At 48.7% G+C, this 21,184-nt stretch overlaps 1 protein-coding gene across 14 annotated transcripts in view; it reads left to right on the forward strand.

Annotated features, from left to right (window-relative positions):
* The first annotated feature begins 528 nt into the window (after positions 1–528).
* Positions 529–21,184, forward strand: part of LOC136612724 (uncharacterized) — a 91,291-nt gene continuing 70,635 nt past the window's right edge. For 2 of the 14 annotated variants that reach the window (XM_066593331.1, XM_066593333.1), the window contains exons 1-6: positions 571–989; positions 11,917–11,980; positions 12,853–12,919; positions 13,021–13,204; positions 13,289–13,370; positions 17,443–17,573. In XM_066593331.1, the coding sequence (XP_066449428.1) occupies positions 11,947–11,980; positions 12,853–12,919; positions 13,021–13,204; positions 13,289–13,370; positions 17,443–17,573 (498 nt within the window). In that variant the 5' untranslated portion in view covers positions 571–989; positions 11,917–11,946. Of the gene's footprint in view, positions 990–6,346; positions 6,420–11,916; positions 11,981–12,852; positions 12,920–13,020; positions 13,205–13,288; positions 13,371–17,442; positions 17,574–21,184 lie in introns of those variants that run through there. The other 12 variants (XM_066593336.1, XM_066593337.1, XM_066593330.1 and 9 more) reach the window with 12 other exon arrangements.

Genomic DNA, 21,184 nt, shown 5'->3' on the forward strand with positions numbered 1-21,184 from the left:
ACGAGCGCGTACTCACCCACGCCCGGCGGCCCCGGCTCTTTCATGCGCAGACCGGAGCCGGCAAGCCCTGCACAGAAATAGGACATGCTGCGGTTTGTTTGCCGCGCGATATTTCGCGCGGCCAAACCGCGGTCGTCTGCATAGGATTGCGTTTGTTAACGCAATCCTATGCAGTCTTTGAGTGGCGGAAATACCGCTGCGGGACGGGGGCGGGGCTAAGTTTCCAGAATTAGACCCGCCTCTCCCCATTGCAAATAGTGCAGAGGGGCGGAGAGGAGGCAGAGAGGGGGCGGGAGCTCAGTTCCTGCTCCTAGCTCTTCCATCCCGATATATGTTCGTGTGAATGCAGCCTAAGGGTATGCTCACAAGAAGCAGAAATGACATGGATTTTCCATAGTGGAAAAGTTGGCGGAAAACTCTGGAGTACGCCCACATCGGAAACGCTGTTAAAATATGCAAATTTGTAGATTTTCCGGCAGTCATGTGATGCGGAGGTGGCATAACACTGGCGGTGGTGCTCAGTAGTTGTCGGTGTGCACCGCTCTCTGGGTGCAGCAGTATTGGGAGTCGAGAGGAGCGCTGCGCAGACGGAAATCAGCTCATTCTAGTGTGAGATGGCCAGAACAGGGGCTGCAGAGGAAGAACGTCCTGCACCTCCCTCACCCCACTCCATTCTAGCCTGCTTAGTAGTGAACACACTAGACTAAGGACCACAGAGGGAGAACCTCTTTTCCCCGACTACACTCTAGCGCTGAGCTGCTGCTACTTCCTGTTATGAGCTACTTCCTGTCACCCCAGAGGCCCCGCCCATCACGTGATATCTTCCTACCAGCAGCAACTCCATTCTAGACATAGCCTGGCGGAAACCCCGTAGCTGTGGAGACGAGACTGTGGGGGTGAGAGCCGGGTGGGAGTTGTAGTCCTAGGAGGCCCTTCCTGAGTACAGTGGAACTACAAATCCCAGCTACTTCTGTAAGATCCTACAGCAGGCAAGTAGTCGGTAGGGCATGCAGTGTCTAGTAGTTCTACTACTAATGTGAAGGGGCGTGATGCAGTCTAATAACAGATAGTGCTGGTGGTGATGATAGCACTAAGGCCTCATGTCCACTAGAAAAATACAATCCGCGCAGATTTCTGCAAGATTCCGCATGGATTTGCTTTAAATGGTATTTGTTTTCATGCGGATATCTGCACCTATTGATACAATGTGGCCGATCTTCGCGGAATCCGCACTAAAATGGAACATGTCGCGTTTTTTTTTCCGCGCGTGAAAAATGCAAATCAATTAAAATGCCGTTTGCAGGTGGAAAATTCCATTTAATTGCCTGCAGATGGCCGATGATCTTCCTGCGGGCAAAGCTTCACCCGCGGGATCCGCATGCAGAATCCGCAATTCAATTTCACTAGCGGACATGAGGCCTAAGGCCCCCTTAATACGAGTGAGTGCGCGTTTGTTTGTGCATGAGCGTTGCATTTTTGCGACATGAACAATGTTTTTTTGCGCACATCGGCGTATTTTACCGGACTTTACACAGAAAATGAAAGCATTCTAGAATTTATTTTTTTTCATGACCGAATTCCGTGCACAAAATCCGTTAATGTGAATGAACCCGTGGAAATCAATGAGTTCTATTCTCTCCGTATCGGTCACACACATTTTTGCGCTTGTGGCGTTGGCCTTAGAGTTGTAGCGTGTTGTTTAACCCTTTCCAATCCATTTATTTTTCCTCATCCATTCTCCCCAGCTCCATTTAAAAATTGGGGAGAATGGATGAGAAAAAATACATTATCCCTTCACCCTCCTGATCTGACAGAATTCAGGAGGGTGTAGGTGCTCACTGCACCGTGGGGGGGGGAATGCAGACGTAATACTTCCGCATTCTCCCTTTAGCCTCCCTGCTTGGCGATCATGTGACAGCTGGGGGTCAGGTGACACTGGCGGTCACATGATCGCTGTCCGGAATCTCCATGCATTACATAGCGCTAATTGAGCGCTATGTAATCTGTAAAGGAGAAGGCAGAAAGGGTTAAAAGGGTTTTTGCCTTCTCCTCGGGGGTCCTCGATAAGGACCAGTGCAGGAGTGCGTCTGCACCCTATGTGTCTGACGATTGGGTGCAGATACACTCCTGCACTGCAGTGTCGGGCCTGCCCCGACATCGGCGCTGTGGAGGGAAATGATGATGTCGGGGCAGGCCTGACATTGGATTAGAAAGGGTTAAATGATGCCATTTTGGGGTATATAATATGGTTTTACATTTTTGAGGGTTAAGAACAAACCAGTTTTGTGGGTTTTGCGTTTAACGATATTTGCCGTGTGGTATAAATGGCGGACTATGTCCCGGTAGTTAGGCTGTATTTACGCGGGTGATATGGACATATGCAATATGGATGGACGCGGCACAAGTCCTATTTATTTATACACCTGGCTGATTTCTCACTTGGATCGAGAGTCTGCGATACAAAAAGCGTAGCGTGTAATATATTTTTGGGGGCGATGTTGCATGTTTTTTTTTCTATAGAAAGAAAAATAATTGTACCGCAGTCGCAGGTAGACACGATTTGTCAAGTGAGGGCAGTGCGATTTATTTTTCCTAGTGAAATAACATGCGATTTTCACGCGGGTGAGAATCACGTGCAGCGATCCATTTTTCTTACAAACGTGGGTAAAATCGCCGGTTTACGGGAATAATATTGGTCCAACTTTCTTGTTCTGATATCGCAGTCACCGGTGTAAATACGGGATTATTCCAGACTGACATATTGATGTTCTTTCCTCAGCACCCTCGGTAAGGTCATCTCGAGTAACTGCCCCTCCGAGGGGGGGGGGGGGCAAGATATCTCTCACTCCCTGCTCCCCTCCGCTGCCTTACCCCAAGCACGCTCGGAGGAGAAGGCAGTTACTCAAGATGAGCGAGGCTCGCGCGACTAACTGACCTTACAGAGCGTGCTGCTCACCTCTAGTCATCAATATCGCATTGGTGGGGATCCACCGCCCGACACCCCCGCTGATCAGCTGAAGGAGCCCCAGCACTTAGCGCCACTGCTTCTTCCCAGGTGTGTGATGTAGCATTCATCAGTCACACGGCCTGAGAGCGGCTCGCCTCAATTCAGGTAAATGGGGTTCAGCTGCTATACCACGTACCACCACTATACCATGGATGGTGCTTAGTACGGTATAGACTGAAGCAGCTGTGACGCTCATCCAGGTGCCACTGGCATTGGTGGGGGTCTCGAATGGTGGACCTCCACTGGTTAGATATTGACGACCAATCCTAATATGTAAAGCCGCTCTCACGCAGGCCTTTTTTACAGCTTTTGAAATGCAATCGTTTAGTCCCTGGATGAGCGAATTCGGGGACCGAGCGATTCTTGTTTGCATGAGCCAATGGCGATCTGCCTGTCTAAACGGGCCGCATGAATGCGAACAAGTTGGTGGTGACGTCACTCGCTCGTTCTAGTAAGTCTGCACACGAAGAGGTTTATATAGCGGTGCGGACTGAAGACTTTTTCTGAATATTGATCAGTCCTACAATAACTTTGTCTCCCTCAGGCTTGCGTTAGATGTGTGGCACTGAAAGGAAGATATTCCATTATAGACCATTTATATATATACTAGCTGATATACCCGGCTTCGCCCGAGTTAATTTGGTACTGGTGTTTATCTGGGGTTCACACGGAAAATCTTCTGAAGTCGTGGTTACTTTAGAGATACCGGAAAAACATATGTTCACCATTTTGCATAGTTCTCTGCGTTACCCAGGAAACACCACGTGGAGGTAACCATGCGATGTTTCCTTCATATAAAATGACATCAGGAAGTGAGAGAATTAGATTACGTACATAAAATTTGGACGCTAATTCTTTTGCGCATAGAATTGAATAATCGAGTTGGGACCCATTAACTTTTCCTATTTATGACATAATCAATGCTCGTGCCAAATTTCCCGTTTCTATGACACCGGAAAGTGAGAAAATTACATTCCGTACGTAAAATTTGGACGCTAATTCTTTTGCGCATAGAATTGAATAATCGAGTTGGGACCCATTAGCTTTTCCTATTTATGACATAATCAATGCTCGTGCCAAATTTCACGTTTCTATGACATTGAGAATTGAGAGATGTAGATTATGTACGTTAAATTTCGACACTAATTCTTTTGCGCTAGAATTGAATAATCGAGTTGGGACCCAATTACTTTTCCTATTTTGGAGATAATCTATGCTTCTGCCAAATTTCATGTTTCTACAACATTGGGAAGTTGGAGAACTTTTGGCGAGTGAGTGAGTCAGTGAGGGCTTTCAGCTTTATATATATATATAGATTGTTTGAATTTAAACTACGCAATAAAGAGTATCTAGGGGAAAGGTCATTCCAGGCGCCGTAGAAAATACTAGATCTAATTTCTGTATGTACTAAGGGACATATGTCAAGATAAGATAAGAGTATCAAGAAGGGCCCACATTTGGCTTAGAAGCTCTACCAAGAATATCAAGATATATAAGCAATAAGCAGTGTCGATAGTATACTGTAAGGCTGGGTTCAGACTTGGCGTATTGCCATCGGAAATCCCGCGGTTTGACCGCAGCCGAAACCGCGAGATTTCCGACGGGAGAACCGCTGCGGAAAAACCCGCGGCGGCTTTGAAGCGGCTCGGCCGCTCGCTCTTACGCTACGGCCGGCGTTCCCGCGGCCGAAGTAAACAATAAATAGACATGCATCTTTTGAAGCTGCGGTCGCCGCAGCCGCGGATTCAGCCAGGCTTACCGCAGCGGATTGGCCGTCTCAGAAATCTCGTCCACATGGCTGGCTAATCTCGAGATTAGCGGCCGCAGGCGGACTTGCCCCGGCGAAATTCCGCGGCAAATCCGCCCTGTGTGAACCCAGCCTAATAATGAAATGTAACATAGTCATGGTGTGTGTGTAATATATATATATAAATAAATTAGTGGGAGAGTCAGCTCAGGTAGAGCGCGGAGTTGCAGTGTGAGCGGCAGTCAGAGACCACAGCAGCAGATAAGGTCCATACAGGCTTGGCCTGTGCTTATTAGAAAAACACAAAAATAAACAAAGCAGAACCTTAGCTTCAGGCACAAACAAAATCCTGCTTATCCAGAACTTAGGCTGCCTGCAGACGGCCGGGTTGGATCCGGCTGTGAGAATTCTCGCAGCGGGACCCGACCCGAGCTCCTGCAGAGAGCAGCGTGTACTCACCTGCTCCCGTGGCCCCGGCTGTTTGATGTGCCGGCTGCGCAGACCGGAGCCGGCGGCTGGGGAGTGAGATTTCTGTGCGGGGCTCGCGTTCCGCGATTTGTTTGCCGCGAGAGATTTTGTGCGACCAAATCACGTCCATCTGCCTAAGATTGCGTTTGCTAACGCAATCCTTTGGCAGCTTCCACGGGTGAAAATTTTGCGGGAAATCCCGCAGCGGAATTTCCGCCCGTCCGCAGGCGGCCTTACTATACAGAGTTCTTCCCTGTCTCAACGTGCAGCTTGCTGCAGCCGCAGAAAAAGCCACACTATATCACACAGTCCAGTTTCTTCCCTGGGTTAGGGATAGAGCGTCCCGTGAGACCAGCAGCGTCCAGCATGTAGCTGCATCAGGCCTCTCCTCTGTCTGCCTCTTTGCAGACTTTATGGGCTAGATAATTACCCAACCTCTACACCTGGGGAGTTTGCCTCTCCCCGTATTAAGACCTGGAGTGGAGGGAGTGGAATGGACAGCCCCACTACCAAGCCTGCCATCCACTCCAAAAAAGCAGGCTCAAACACATTTTTACAAAACCTCTCCAGCAACTCACTTTACTAGAGATTACATTTCATTTCCTTGTATTTCCTTGTGTCTGGGCATAACATCTGACCCGAGGTGGAACCTAACGACCATCCATTACTGTCCCCACTATATACCACGTGACCCTGTTTTTAGTTATGTGCAGGGACACATATGTTAAGATAATATAAGAACTTTTAAAAGTTTTACTGCACAACTTGGAAATATGTCAAGAAAGTCAGAATGTATCCAATGAATGCAATATAATGTCTAAAGTAACCAATCAAATGTTGGATTGAGAACCGTCCAATGATGTCGTGAGACCCCAATATATGGGGGCTATAAATAAAGGCTGCCTGACCCTGGTCACGTAGGAATTCTTTGCTGAATCCATAAACTGTGTGGGCTCTGTCATTTAAATCTTCCATCATGTGATGTCATGGGTCATATGACGTCACTCACAGGTACTCAGCCGTCCTTAAACGGCCATACATTTTTGCCATAACAGGCACGTTGCGCCATCTTGTGTGAGAGTAACCTTGCATTAATTCCTCTCAGTTTTTTTCACCAGTTTGTGACTCCAGGATTTTGTCGGTTACTTCCTTCATCAGACTCATTCCGAAATGCGCTGTGATGTCATTTAAGTTGAGGTGTGATAGATTTCTAAAATGGTCTTGAACAAAAACTGTCTTTGGTTGCCATAAGTAACACAGCTCAGCTTTCATTCCTCACAGCTCTGAGGTAACATGAAAGCTGCGTTGTGATTGGCTGCTATGGGTAGCAGTCATAGCTTGGCTTTCATTCCTTATAGTGCTGAGGTAACATGAAAGCTGTGCTGTGATTGGTTGCTATGGGTAACAGTCACAGCTCAGCTCTTATTCCTCATAGCTCTGCGGTAACATGAAAGCTGTGCTGTGATTGGCTGCTATGGGTAACAGTCACAGCTCGGCTGTCATTCCTCATAGCTCTGAGGTAACATGACAGCTGCGCTGTGATTGGTAACAGTCACGGCTTGGTTCTCATTCCTAATAGCTCTGAGGTAACATGAAAGTTCCTTCACCCGGGGTATTGAGCACAGTGCTGCTGGTCAGGTAATGTCATCTCTTAATCACTTGCGCAGCGGCGCTAAGTACGGACCGCCAGGTACCGGGTGAAGGAGTGCGCCAACAGCCTAAGGCTTTGGAGGTGACGGGAGCGCTATATCTTCTGAAATTAGCTGCGGGTACGCTATTTTGGTTACAGTACTGCTGCGGATATTCTGCCCGTGTAAACATACCCTAGAAATCCACATCTTTATTGGAAACCCGCCATCATACTTTCTGTCTAATGACGACACATCGCAACACTAGGATCGCTGCGGAGTATTCCCCGGGTATCGCTCAACCGCGGGGATAGACTTGTTGAGCATGGACGCATCTAGCGCAGTGTACATGCCGTAGGGGTGTATCTGTGGGTAATGCCCTCCACCCATATTCAGGGTAGTCAGTTGTCAAACGGTCAACTCTGACTGTTCTGTCATCTCTTGTTTGTGGGCCCGATGTATGTCCACCATCAATGAAAGATGCTTCATGTTAGTAATATCCAAGCAAACAACAAGATTACTTGGCCTGATCACTGCCACAATCTGTTTCGGCAAACCAGACCGCATATGAAAACATTGGGGACACATATTGCAAGTATTCACATCTGCGCCCAGGGTTCTGCTTTTCTCATCAGTTTGGGGAGCAGGAAAGGGGAATCCCCGTGGCCGAACGGTTTCTTCTCTGGGCGGAGCCAGACAACGCACCTGGACCCCATTGACTATAATCGGATCCGTCTACTTTCCAACCAACCAGCTGTCTGACTTGCAGTGCTTTTTCTTTTGATACTTTGAGCCGGATCTGTGATGGAACCTCAGGCCGGAGGCTTCGATACAGATGTGAAAGCGCCCTTATAGAATGATGGCCCGGCCGGGCCTAGTTGTGGAACCATAGTAGGGGTAGACAGGAAACGGGGAGGAAGGGCAGGGGAAAGGGGAGGCCTTCTCTCGTGGGGACAGCATCTGAAAGAAATAGAGGCTCTATCTGATGATGTTTTACAGAAATTGTTTTAAGGAGTCTGGAGGTCTACTTTTTTTCAAAGAAGGGAGGGTATGTTTTCTCCAAGGGGGCCAGACTCCGAAATCCATCCTGTCTGTCTGTCATTATTGATAATAAATACCAGGTCATTCACATTTCATTTCCACAAAATCTACAAATATCTTATGCCATGAATGGACGATAGTTCAGTAGCTAAGAATAAAAAGGAGATTGATCTCTGAGAATCGGGGGTAATACTTGCGATACATTTATTGAATAAAGCTTCCCAAGGATCCTTTTGTATCTTACCAAGTAGATCAGGGAATACACTCTGATCCAAAGTCTTAAAACTCGGGGGCCGGACCAGCAGATGTGGAGCATGTTACCTGGGGATGAGTATGCTCGGAAGAAATTTGATGGGTAACCTGATATTTGATTGGTGATTCTGGAAGGAACTAGATACCAGTGAAGTAAGATTTTAACCCCTTAAGGACCCATTTGGATTTTGTTTTTCAATTTTCGTTTTTTTTCTTCCCCCTTTTAAAAAAATCATGTATTTTATTCAACCATCGATTGTAGATATTTGGGGGCTTGTTTTTTGCGTAACGAGTTGTATTTTTCAATGGTACTATTTAATGTACAAAAAAACTCTTAAATTCTAAGTGGAGTGAAATAGAAAAAAGAAACGAAATTCCACAATATTTGGGTGCGTCTTGTTTCTACGGTATCTGTCATTTTGGTTTTTGTATGTTTTTATTATGTTTTTAATCTATTTGTACCCAGGACTGTGACAGTAACCTCTAGAGGAAAGAAGGTTTATACAGCAATATAGAAGGGGGTTCTTTACTGTAAGAGCAGTGAGACAATTGAACTCTCTGCCTGAGGACATAGTGATGGGTTTTTTTGCGCCCTTGTGAGCACAAGATTACAAGAGTTTTGAGTGTCAGGCGGGGCTCACATGGGCTAGTTGGATTCCGCATAGAAAGACCTGCGATCATTCACAGAAAATAATTGCGAATGATCGTGGAAGATCGCAGATACAAACGGTTTTCCATGCAGATGCACACTATGCACGGAGTGTCGTCTGCGCGGAAGAAAGCTCTTTTCCGCGTGGACCATATGCTCCAGCCGGCATTTTGGCTTTTTTTTTTATTATAGAAGTTACGAGTGTTTCCGCTGCTCATATGCAATGTTAATTGTGTATGGGTGACGGAACACTTGTATCCATTGCACTTTGATGGGGGTTGTCTGCCTGGAACACGCGAAAAAATGGAACACTCTGCAAAGCTGCGAAAGTTTGTCCCAATTGGTGCGTATTACCGTGTGTCGTCTGCGTGGGTGCCGACTGCGAACTCCACAATTTAAATCCGCCTGTGTGAGCCTAACAATATTACATGTTATAGTTACTGATTACTTCAGAAGGGTCTGTGATCGGGGATTACTCTGATGACCAGCTTCAGGAAGGAATTTTTCCTCCTAAACTGAGATAAATTTGCATCCACCTCATTGGGGTTTTTATCTGCCTTCCTCTGGATCTACATTAAGAGGCAATAGGCTAAACTGTATGGACATAACGTCTTTTTTTAAAAAACATTTAAAGGAGATGTCCCGCGCCGAAACGGGTTTTTTTTTTTTTTTAAACCCCCCCCCCCGTTCGGCGCGAGACAACCCCGATGCAGGGGTTAAAAAACCCACCCGCACAGCGCTTACCTGAATCCCGGCGGTCCGGCGTCTTCATACTCACCTGCTGAAGATGGCCGCCGGGATCCTCTGTCTTCATGGACCGCAGGGCTTCTGTGCGGTCCATTGCCGATTCCAGCCTCCTGATTGGCTGGAATCGGCACGTGACGGGGCGGAGCTACACGGAGCTACACGGAGCCCCATAGAGAAGAGGAGAAGACCCGGACTGCGCAAGCGCGGCTAATTTGGCCATCGGAGGGCGAAAATTAGTCGGCACCATGGAGACGAGGACGCCAGCAACGGAGCAGGTAAGTATAAAACTTTTTATAACTTCTGTATGGCTCATAATTAATGCACAATGTACATTACAAAGTGCATTATTATGGCCATGCAGAAGTGTATAGACCCACTTGCTGCCTCGGGACAACCCCTTTAATGGATCTGTTATAAACTGAAAGCAAGCCCTAATATGAAAACAAAAGTCCCTACATCCCCTCCCCCCCCATGGGTCACCAGAGGTTGTATAGTGCAAGAGATAATAGTAACAGGCTGTGAGCTTTGCTCTCACTTGCAGCATCCTCCTCCCTTACACAGATGCAGAACCAGGAGGTTAAGCTTTTTCATGCTGCTCTCCAAATCTTGCATCTAAAAGTACAATAAATATTGATTCTGGATGTTACTATGATGCCAGACTTAAGGGGGTTGTCCGATTTACCATTTAGCACCCACTGTACTGAAATAAAAAAAGGAAGTGTACTTGCCTGATCCCTAGTGCCATGATCCTGTACTGCACCCCCGCTGTGGTCCTGGCGTTTGTGCGCTGATGCCAGTAGAACAGTCAGTGACATTACAGCCTCTCACCGCGACCATATTGCAAAACTAGGATGGACCATGGAAAAAGCTTGAAGATACCAAAAAGGATATCTACATGTGCTTCATCGACTACATCAAAGCCTTTGACTGCGTCGACCATGACAAGCTATGGCAGGCCCTACAAGAGCCGAGCGTATCGGCACATCTAGTCAAGCTGATAAAATCACTTTATATAAATCAAGAAGTCACTGTGAGAACACAGTATGGGGACAGATTGGTTTAGGATTGGCAAGGAGTCCAACAGGGCTGCATCCTCTCATCCTTTTTGTTTAACATTTTGTGGAAGTGATCATGTGGAAAATGGTCCTAGACAAAATAGGAAATCGGGGTGACAATAGGTGGAAGAAACATCAACAATCTCTGTTATAAAGATGACACAACTCTGCAGAAACAGAAGCCGGTCTGAAGCCGCTGATATATAAGATTAAAACTGAAAGTGAATACATGGGCCTCTATCTGAATTTAAAGACTAAAAACATGACAACTGCAAAAAATGGCCAAATTCCAATCAAAATTGACAATAAGCCATAGAATGTGTGCGAGACTTCATCTTCCTTGGCTCAAAAATTGATCAGGTTGGAGAATCTATGCCAGAGATAAACTGTAGGATAGCATTGGGGCGAAGTGCGATGCTAAACATGGACAAAATCTAGAAAAGTAGGGATGTCGGCATAGCAACTAGATGCAGGATAGTGCAAACCACCGTATTCCCCGTAGCCATGTATGGATGTGACAGCTGGACTGCGAAGAAAGCTGATAGATGGAGGATTGATGCGTTTGAGCTGGGGTGCTGGCGAAAGCTGCTGCGTATACCTTGGACGGCGAGAGTAACAAATAGAGAAGTCCTGAATCGTATAAGACCCGATATATCACTGGAAGGGAAGATGGCCAGACTCAGACTCATGGAGTTTGGCCACGTAATGCGAGTAGACTCGCTGGAAAAATCTATAATGCTTGGACAGATCAGTGGCAAAACACGACCCGGCTGCTAAAGAACACAATGGCCGATACTGTCAGAGTGGATACTGGATATCACACAACTGAAAGAAGCAGTGCAAAACCGAAAAACATAGAGGGGGCTCACCCTTAGGGTCGCTGAAGATTGTGAACTACTAAACTGCTTACAACAAGCGCCTCTCATTGGTGACCTCATCTGGACCACAGCGGGGCTGTGGTAGGGAGCTGGTAAGTACATTGCCTTTTCTTATTTTCATACAGTGGGCGCTAAACAAGGTATGTTTTGTGTATCCAGACAACCCCTGTAATTTGTATCCCTTTATATCTTAATTGTGGCAAGTGTTTAATATACTGACATATTCAATATATCCTTGGTAGTTAAACAGTTCAAAACTTTTCTTGGCGAGTCTTAGGTTTTAGGCGGAGAAATGCTGTATACTTGTAAGTGCTGGGAGTAATGCCGGGCCGTATATGAGCGGCTGCAGAATATTATTCTCCAACTATGTGCATCGAAGTGCAAAGCTTTTCTATCTAGAACTATCAATCAGGTTAAATGTCAATTTTTTTTTTTCTCATTCAGCAGAAACAGACCGAAACTCAGAACAGAGACATGAAGAAGCGCGAGGTTGCTGGGGATACCGGAGGTAAGTACTTTTGTTTACCGCTGTAATGTAAGTTATGGCAATCATTTACAAAGTGGTTGTCCCACCATATCAACATATCGCCTGTCCACGGACTTGTAAGTATCTGATTGCTGGAAGCCCTAAGGCTTACAACGGTGGACCGGATTCCACATACAGGAGGCCCGCAGCGGATTTAGTCTGTGAGCTCGGACGGCAACCGTGTGTGCCTGAATTTGCTGTAATGCGGAATCTGCGATTGGTGACCGCACGGAGGATCCGTTACAAACCGCGGTCATTGAAAACCATGTAAACTTGTTTCTTCGCTCACACTTGCAGATAAGGATTGCGTATCCCGCGAGCGGAGGAAAAATTGCAGGATGCTCTATTTTGCCACAAATTTTTTGGAGACGATCTTCATTGAAGTCAATGGAGGCTGTCCGACCCGCAGCACATATGCAATTAACATTTTGTATAGGCCACGGGCACCCCTGTCATTACTAAGTGACGGCACGGGAAATGCAGACCTTCAAAAAAAACGGTACTGCACATGACCGACGGCGAGCTTGGCACGGTGATCCGCATTACAGGTGAAGGTACGCAGTGTCACCGGCTGGGCTCACAGCCGGAATCTGCTGCAGGCCTCCTGCATGCGGAATCTGGTCTGCTTGAGTGAGCCCAACCTAACTCTGGAGTTAAGAGGTATTTCATTATGTTTGGTAGTACCATAGAAATGATTGGGGTGGCTTGACTGCCGCTCAGTTTATACAGGGACTCTCAGAACCTTTGTTCTCGTGATTGGTGGCTATTGCAGAGTCAGGAGCCCCAGCGATCAAATATTTAGCACCTATCTGCACCTAATAAGTTCCTAACATGAAACTGGTGTCCATTCCTAGGTGCTGATTGGCCAACTCAACCACCCAAGAAGTTGAAGACCGAAGAGATGACCCTTCCTGCAGCGCAGTAAGATGCATACATAGGGGCCATGTTTAGTTGCACACTGACTAAGAATCGCCTTCCCCCCAGGTATAACACTTCTGTTGCTGTTTTTTTTTTGTAATCAGACCCGAAGTTGTGAACAATTATGGATGGCGAGGTGATACCAGCAAGATGTTCTCGTGTAGCTTATGTCAATATCATACCCCCGACGAGGAACAGATCATGGAGCATTTCAACTCCTCTGAACACAAAGATATCCTTAAACATTTGTTTATCTTCTTTCCCCAACACAGACTGGACTTCCTGCAGGTGAGAGAGAAGCCTATGAATATGTCCTGTGCAGCTTCCCAATCCGGGCAAGGAAGTGGTTAACTGCAGTTTCTGTATTTCTAGGAATACTTTTTGTATGTGAAGGAGGAAATGTCCATGCAACAGAAGAACAGCGACATGCCGCCCATAAGAGACAAATTTAAAGGTATGACCGGATACTCTTAGCTGACACCTTAACTGGGATGCTTTCCTTGATTTCCATTGACGCTCTGATACACAGTAGGGGGATCGCTACTCTTCAATTTGGTTATTTATGTCTCAGTAATTGGCGTAATACACAGAGCCATGGACATAAGTGCCTATACGCAAGCTATGGCTGCAGAGTATCCCTCAGTGTCAGCTGTGCTATCTTTCCTCCTCACACCCAACCATCTCCACCGCACTGAGCTTTGATGTCTGCCTATCAGCTCAGCCTGCAAAAAACAGATCTGATTGGCGCACGGCACTCCTCTAACCCCCTTTACAAGTGCACAGCAACCTCTTATTTGGCACAGGCAGCCTGGCTGCTTTGAGCTACTACTTTTTTTCCTTTTCATATATATAATACATATATATATATACCTCTCCGTGCATTTTTATTATTCCACTTTTGTTAAAGTAACCCTCCAAGAAGATACTGAAAATGCAGATTTTCCCCTTTACTAAGACAGCACTTCTTCCTTAGAGACAGCAGAGCTGTGTCTTCAGAACCAAACTGGGCTGCTGCAACATTTACAACACTATCTGCATCCAGCACTGACCATATTGACAGCAGCATCAAGAGTTAGCTGTTCAATGCGGATCCCAAGCGGGGAACACCGCTGATTGTCTATTGATGACGTAGCTTGAGAATAGGTCATCAATAGAAAAAATTGCTCCATCTCAGACAACCTCTTTAACTTCCTGAAGCACAATGTTATGTGTATTTCTTTGTTATCCGTATCATTGGGGGACACAGCAAAGACTGTGGGGTATGGCTGGTGCCACCAGGAGGCGGACACTAAGGAAAAACGTGTTTGTTCCTCCTAACAGCTATACGCCTCCTGCCAATACTAGGCTAACACAGTTTTAGCTTAGTGTCCATAGGAAGCAGACCTTCTGTTCTGCAGGTCCTTTGCTGTTTGGATCGGGAATATAAGGGGATACAGTAGTTATAGTAGCCCAGACCTTGCTCAGATTGTGTGCAGCTACCATGACCAACCCCAGAGGAGAGGCTCTGTTTATTCCTTCTATCAACTATACGCCTCCTGCCACCACTAGGGTAACACAGTTTTAGCTTAGTGTCCATAGGAAGCAGACCTCTTGTTCTTTGCTGTTTGGACCGGGAATATAAGCTGATACAGTAGTTATAGTAGCCCACACCTTGCTCAGATTGTGTTCAGCTACCATGGCCGACCCCAGAGGAGAGGCTCTAAACTTGGGGCTGGCCATTGCCACCCATTTTGCTTACTCCTGCTGTAATACTAAATTTCCGTGTGGTCAGCCAGAGCCCTTCTTCACAAGCCGTCTATCACTGAGACCCGGCAGTGATCAACACTTAAAAGGCTTCCACTGCTCGGGTACCGAACCGGAATGGCCGCAATCCCTGGCCTTGGCAGTGTCGGACCTCATGAAGGCTTCCAGGCCCATTGAGCAAATGTAAGGTAGGTTGGGCATTCAAGACCTACCTTACATGACTGAGGTTAAGCATGCGTCCTTGGCAGAACAGGCAATGGTCAGATTCCCCATGACTTAAACTCCCTTGCATTCATTGAACTCTTCCGCTTCACTGACGCCCCTGGAGTTGCGTTCTGAGGACCCGTCTAAAGACCATTTCTGTTACGAAGGTGAAGTTTCTATTCGACGAGGAGCAATAGTCCATGTTCGACAGTCTTATCGCGGCTTTGAAGAAAATGCTTCCAATCAAAGATTTAGGCGCCTCTCCGTCTAGAGTTTTTTTTTTTTTTTTCTTTTCAAGTAGCCAAGGTATTCACACTCAGCTTTTCCCATAACGTGGAATTTGCTGAAGTTCTCACCAAAGAGTGAAACATACATGACAAACGTTTTTCTAAGCCTAAACGCTTTGACGTCATGTTTTCCTTCCCAGAAGATTTGGTTAAGAAATTATCTGCCCCTTTGGTCGACCCACCAGTCTCTCGTCAGGTGAAATGTATCACACTGCCAATGGCCATCGCTGCTTCTTTCTAGGACCAGCACAATAGAAGGCTTGAATACTTCATTAAGTCCTGGTTTGAAGCTGCAGTGTCAGCCCTCGTACCGTTTTCGCTTTCTCCTGGGTTAGCAGAACTTCGTCGAAATGGGCAAGATAACTACACTGCGGCATCCTTCCAAGGGCTCTTTCCAAAGACTTGGCGGAGATAGCTCAGCAACTGTCCCAAGCCGGGAAGTACATCTGCAAAGCCTCCTCTCTATGCCCAACCTCTTTCAGTGATTTGCAATCCTTTTGGACCACTTCCAGCTTGTGGCCCTACAGTTTGGGTTGGCCACAGTTCCCTTGCTCTTTACAAAGGTCCTTGTCTCCTTGGTAGCGCTCCTTCATTCCCCTATCTGGACGACATCCTGATCAACTATTAGGGCCAACATCCAGAGTCACTGCATTGTCTTAGACACCCTCGTTCGCTTTGGCTTGATTATTGTCGCTAGATCAATGCATCCTTCTACTTCTGCTGGTGGCTAACTTCCCCCGACTTAATATAGGGTCGATCATTCCTCCCTTTCCAGTGGAAGCTGGTGATCATGGATGCCAGTGTTCAGGGCTGGGGAGGCATCTTCGGCACCTTGATACCTCAGGATCGGTGGTTAGGCTTGATCTCCTCTCACCTGATCAACATTCTGGAACTCAAGGACAACCACTTTTCACTCAATTACTTCACCCAGATCCTGGGTTCGCTTACATAAATAATCAAGGCGGCACCTGAAGCACCACATCCATATTGGAGACTTCCAAGATCCTAGAGTGGATGAAATCACATGTACCAACACTATCTCAGCAGTCCACATCTCAGGAGTGGATATTTGGATCATAGACTTCCTCAGCAGGAAGTGGTTAGTGCTGGGGGAGTGTTCTCTACATCATGATGTGTTCAAGGACATCTATGCCAGGTAGTACACTCCAGACGTGGACCTAATGGTATCCAGTTTCAACCACCAGTTTCCAGCATTCGTATCTCAATCTTAAGATTCCCAAGTCTTGGGTGCAGATGCATTGGCGATACTCTGGCACCACTTCTCTTTCCCTTACATCTTCCTGCTGACTGCATTGGTTCCCTGGCTGCTCAAGTAGGTCAAGTTGGAAGGCCTTCCATTAATCCTCTTCATGTCGGACTGGGTGCACCGAGCATGGTACGTCGACCTTGTCACCAACTTCGCCTCTGCAGCCCAGATGTAATCTTCTTTTACAGGGCCCAGTCCGCCACCCGAATTTAGCGCCTCTGCATTTGGATTCATGGATTTTGAGACCACTGCCTTAGTGGCTCATGGGTTTGCAGACCTCCTCATTTGTACTATGATCAAGGCCAAAAACCCTCCTTGTCCAATAGTCCCATATCCATTACAGGGTTTTGGCTGGTGTGAGTGTGATCATCTGCAGCTTATGCATTTTTGCTTAGCCTACATCCTCTCCTTCCCTCAAGATGGTTTAGATTTGGGGCTAAGCCTCAGCTACTTAAAGTGCCAGGTTTCTGCTCTCTTAATCCTCTCTCAATATCCACTGGCATCAAGCTCACTCTGTTCCCCACTACCATCATTCGCTCACCCCATGGAACTTGAATTTAGTTCTAGATGCATTACAATCGGCGCCCTTTGAGCCGGTGGGTGACATCTCCTTGCACCTTCCATCCAGCCTTCTTGCTACTTTAGGCCCATATCTGAGCTGGCTGCTCTCTCTTGCAGCTTTCTTTTTCTGATGTTTCTCCCGGAGGAGGCAGTGCTTCTTCCAGTTCCTTCCTACTCATGGTGGTATCGTCTTTCCACCTCAATGAGCAAATTATCCTGCCTTCTTTTTGTCCGACACGGGATGAACCGGGAAAAGGTTATATCATGCTATAGAGCTTCTCCTACTGCTTGTGTACAAACTGTTTTAACTTGGTGGCTGTAGGAGGAGCCAACACTCTTTTGCCTTAGTGTCCTCCAGCTAGTCGCAGCAGCTATACCCATGGTCTTTGTGTTCGCTAATGAACGAAACGAAAAAAATATTTTACAATGATTAACAACATTCTTGTTCTTGTGGTCTTTTTCAGGAATAGGTCAGGAACATTACTTGCATCGTATCCAGGCTGCACACTGTCGGGCATGTGAGCTTCTCATCCCAGATGTCCCGGAACTTTTGACGGCGCATATAACATCACCCACCCATAAAGAGAATTGCAAGGTAAAGACCAGCTAGAATACAGAGGTATATTCACACGTGTTAGGGTTGTCACAGACGTTTCTGCGGCTGAACATTGGTTCTGTGTGTCTGAATGGTGCTGTTTCTGTAACTTGTGCCCACAGTTCAGCAAGCTCAATTCAGATGGATAGTGCCGGTCCAGAAATTTCTGCAATAATTTTGCCTCGTGTGAAAAATTTGGCACCTCTTTGGCTGTCATTTAAAGCGGAAACTGAAATCTTCACCTGCCACAAGTTAGCATAGATTTGTGCAGATTTCTGCCACAAATTCTAGTACGGCCAATTCCACACAAGCGTATTTATGGATCCTTGATACGGTTGAGTCTTCCAGCCTGACGGCAGGTTTATTTACCAGAACTTGGAGCATCATAGAAATCTAGGAGACTCTGACTTTGGGTCTGTACACCCAGGGTCACTGCAGAACACTCATCATTATTACTGGTGCATAAATACACCCTTAATCTGTTCTTGTGAAACTGGCCTAAATCTGTTGAGCTGTGAGACCCCACCCCTTTTCCCAATAAGAGCCATAAGGCTTTCACAAATCCCCCTCTTATATTTTTACCTAAAAAAAAGGTCTTATTTAATTAAAATAATATAAAGTAACCCCCCCCCCCCCCATTGTTCGTCTCACCATAGCAACACGTTCTTTCTCGCTCGTTGCATTGGGGGACACAGCCAAGACCGTGGGTATAGCTACTGCCACTAGGAGGCGACACTAAGCACAAAAAAGTGTTAACTCCTCCTGCAGGCTATACCCCCTCCTGCCGACCTGAAGCTAATCAGTTTTTAGCTTAGTGTCGTAGGAGGCAGACGTCTTTGTCTGCGGACTTCTCTTTTTTACTTTTTACTTTTTCTTTTTGATTTTTTTTTCCTCGCGGAATGACCAGGGCATAACGGGGAGGCAGGACTCTCCCCGTTAACCCACCGAGGGCGGCGAACAGAGGTGATATGTAACCCTCTGTTGTCTGCCGGGTCCCCTCAGAAGACAAGGAGGCACACTCGGCCACCAAACTGAGTGTGACCCGCCAGCCATAGAGACCCCCGATATCCACGGTCCAACATCCCTTCCCCACAAAAGGAAGGCGATGGCGGGGAGGATGCTCTGCTGGAGCCAGGCTACCACCACTCGCACATCGGGAGGTAAGTATGCATTTTTCTTATTTTTTTCCCTCCCGTGCATCCCGGCCCTGGCTACCCCTTCTCCTCTCCTCCTAACTTAGCAGGCCACCTCCGTGCCCCGTGGCAGGCTGACGGCTCCCCACCATGCTCCCCGCAGCGTCTTCTCCCCAGTAATCACCGGTCTGCCCCGCGGTCCGCTGCCTTGCCTGCCCCGCGGCCTTGCCTGCCCCGCGGCCCGCGGCCTTGCCTGCCCCGCGGCCTTGCCTGCCCCGCGGCCTTGCCTGCCCCGCGGCCCGCGGCCTTGCCTGCCCCGCGGCCCGCTGCCTTGCCTGCTCCGCGGTCCGCGGCCTTGCCTGCCCCGCGGCCTTGCGTTTCTCGGGCCGCGGCCTTGCGTTTCTCGGGCCGCGGCCTTGCGCTTCTCGGGCCGCGGCCTTGCGCTTCTCGGGCCGCGGCCTTGCGTTCCGCCGGGACGCGGCCTTGCCGTCTCCGGGCCGCGGCCCGGCTTCTCACTGGAGCTACGGCCCTTGCCTCCAGCGGCCCCCAGTACTACTCCGCGGTACGACGTGGGGCGGAGACTACCGGCGGTGCGGCGCTTACCTCACGTGGGTCGCGCTCTCACATCGGCGGCCCGCGGCACGCCGGCGGCGACTCCTGGGGCTCCCTGTCACCCTCTGTGGGGTTCCCACGCAAGGCTACCGGCGGTGGATCCGGGGGAGCCGATTAATCCAGCTCCCGGCTCAGGCCTACACAGGCATGCCTCCGGGGGCGGAGCTTCATCAGCGCGGGCTCTCTCGCCCAATCAGCGAGCTGCGCGCCAAGAGAACAAGCCCCGCCCCCGCTTCCCTACCCAGAGCGGCCATCTTCTCTCCTGGGACTCGTGGTGCCACAGCAGCGTGGGTGGACACAGCCTGGACAGCCAGAACCCCTGTTGGACCGGGTAGGCTCTGCCCTAGCGGCAGCTCTACTGCACATCTCCCCTGCATTATTCCCCCTGCAATTTTTTATTTTTCTCAGCAGAGGCAGGTTGCGCAAACCACGCGCTGCACTATGTCCGACTCCAGAACTCAAGAGTCCAGACAGGGGACAGCCAGAGCGACGCGCTACGTTTTCTCTCGCTGTAACACTAAATTTCCTTGCGGGTAGGTAGAGCCGTACTGTAATGACTGTATCGCTCCTAGGCAGGCGCCCGTACAACCTAATACAGGCCCCCCGCCCATGCAGCCCTCACCCTCAGCAGAACCTGAGTGGGCCCGCTCCCTGGCGCAGGCAGTCTCTAACCTTACGCTTGCGTCTACCGCAATATTGGATAGGCTGGACCGCGCGATTCCCCCTGGGCCAGACGTGCGCAGCGAGGATGACACCGTCAGAAGAGACTCGTCTCGTGCTAGACCACGGAAGCGTATTAGACGACCAGGGTCTCGGGACTCCTCGGGATCTCCGGCATCACCGAACCGTGCCGACTCTCCCGGGGCGACTTCTATCCCACCCTCTAGGGAGAACAGTGAAGCCGAGGCCGAATTCTCAGACTACCTCTCGGACCTCGACGTCGAGGACGAGCAGTTGCCTAGCCTCTCCGAGACGGTAGACAGTCTGATAGTGGCGGTGCGGGACACTTTCCAGCTCCAGGAGCAACCCTCCTCTGCGCCAGCGCCGTCCTTTTCTTTCCGGCGACCCAAGCGCTTGCCCAAGACGTTCCCACCCCATGACGACTTTGAGGCGGTGATGGATAAGGAATGGAAGTGCCCGGACAGACGCTTCGTAAAGCCGAAGCACCTGGACGTCCTCTATCCATTCTCAGAGAATCTGACTAAAAGGTGGACGCCGCCGCCTACAGTTGACCCGCTGGTCTCCCGCCTGGCGAAGCACACCACCCTTCCCATGGCGGATGCTTCATCACTACGGGATACACGTGACAGGAAGATCGACGTGCTAGCTAAATCGGCCTTTGAGGCAGTGGGGTCTGCTCTTAGTCCTACTTTCGCCTCCACTTGGGTTAGCAGGGCTATCGCCGAATGGGCTAAAGCCGAATGGGCTAAACAACTGCGCAGAGGCATACTAGACGGGTCTGCCCCAGAAGAAATGGCGGACATCGCTCGCCAAATAGAGCAGGCGGGCAGATTCATCTGTGAAGCTTCCTTAGATGCAGCAAGGTTTATGGCTCGAGCATCGGCGACGTCGGTGGCCACACGGCGCATCCTGTGGCTGAAGTCGTGGGACGCGGACGCATCCTCCAAGGGATCCCTGACGAACATCCCCTTTGTAGGACTACGACTGTTTGGAGCCAGGCTAGACGAGATCATCTCAGAAGCCACGGGGGGCAAGAGCACGCATCTCCCTCAAAACCGGCGGAGACAACCACCGCCCCCACGACGCTCCAGTTTTCAATTCCGTTTCTTTCGCCGGAGTAGCCCGCGCGCACCGGAAACTAAAAGAAGTACCCAGGACCAGGCCCAGAAGAGAGGACCATCATTC

The sequence above is a fragment of the Eleutherodactylus coqui genome, chromosome 2 (genome assembly GCF_035609145.1).
Source record: "Eleutherodactylus coqui strain aEleCoq1 chromosome 2, aEleCoq1.hap1, whole genome shotgun sequence".
Classification (NCBI taxonomy): Eukaryota; Metazoa; Chordata; class Amphibia; order Anura; family Eleutherodactylidae; genus Eleutherodactylus; species Eleutherodactylus coqui.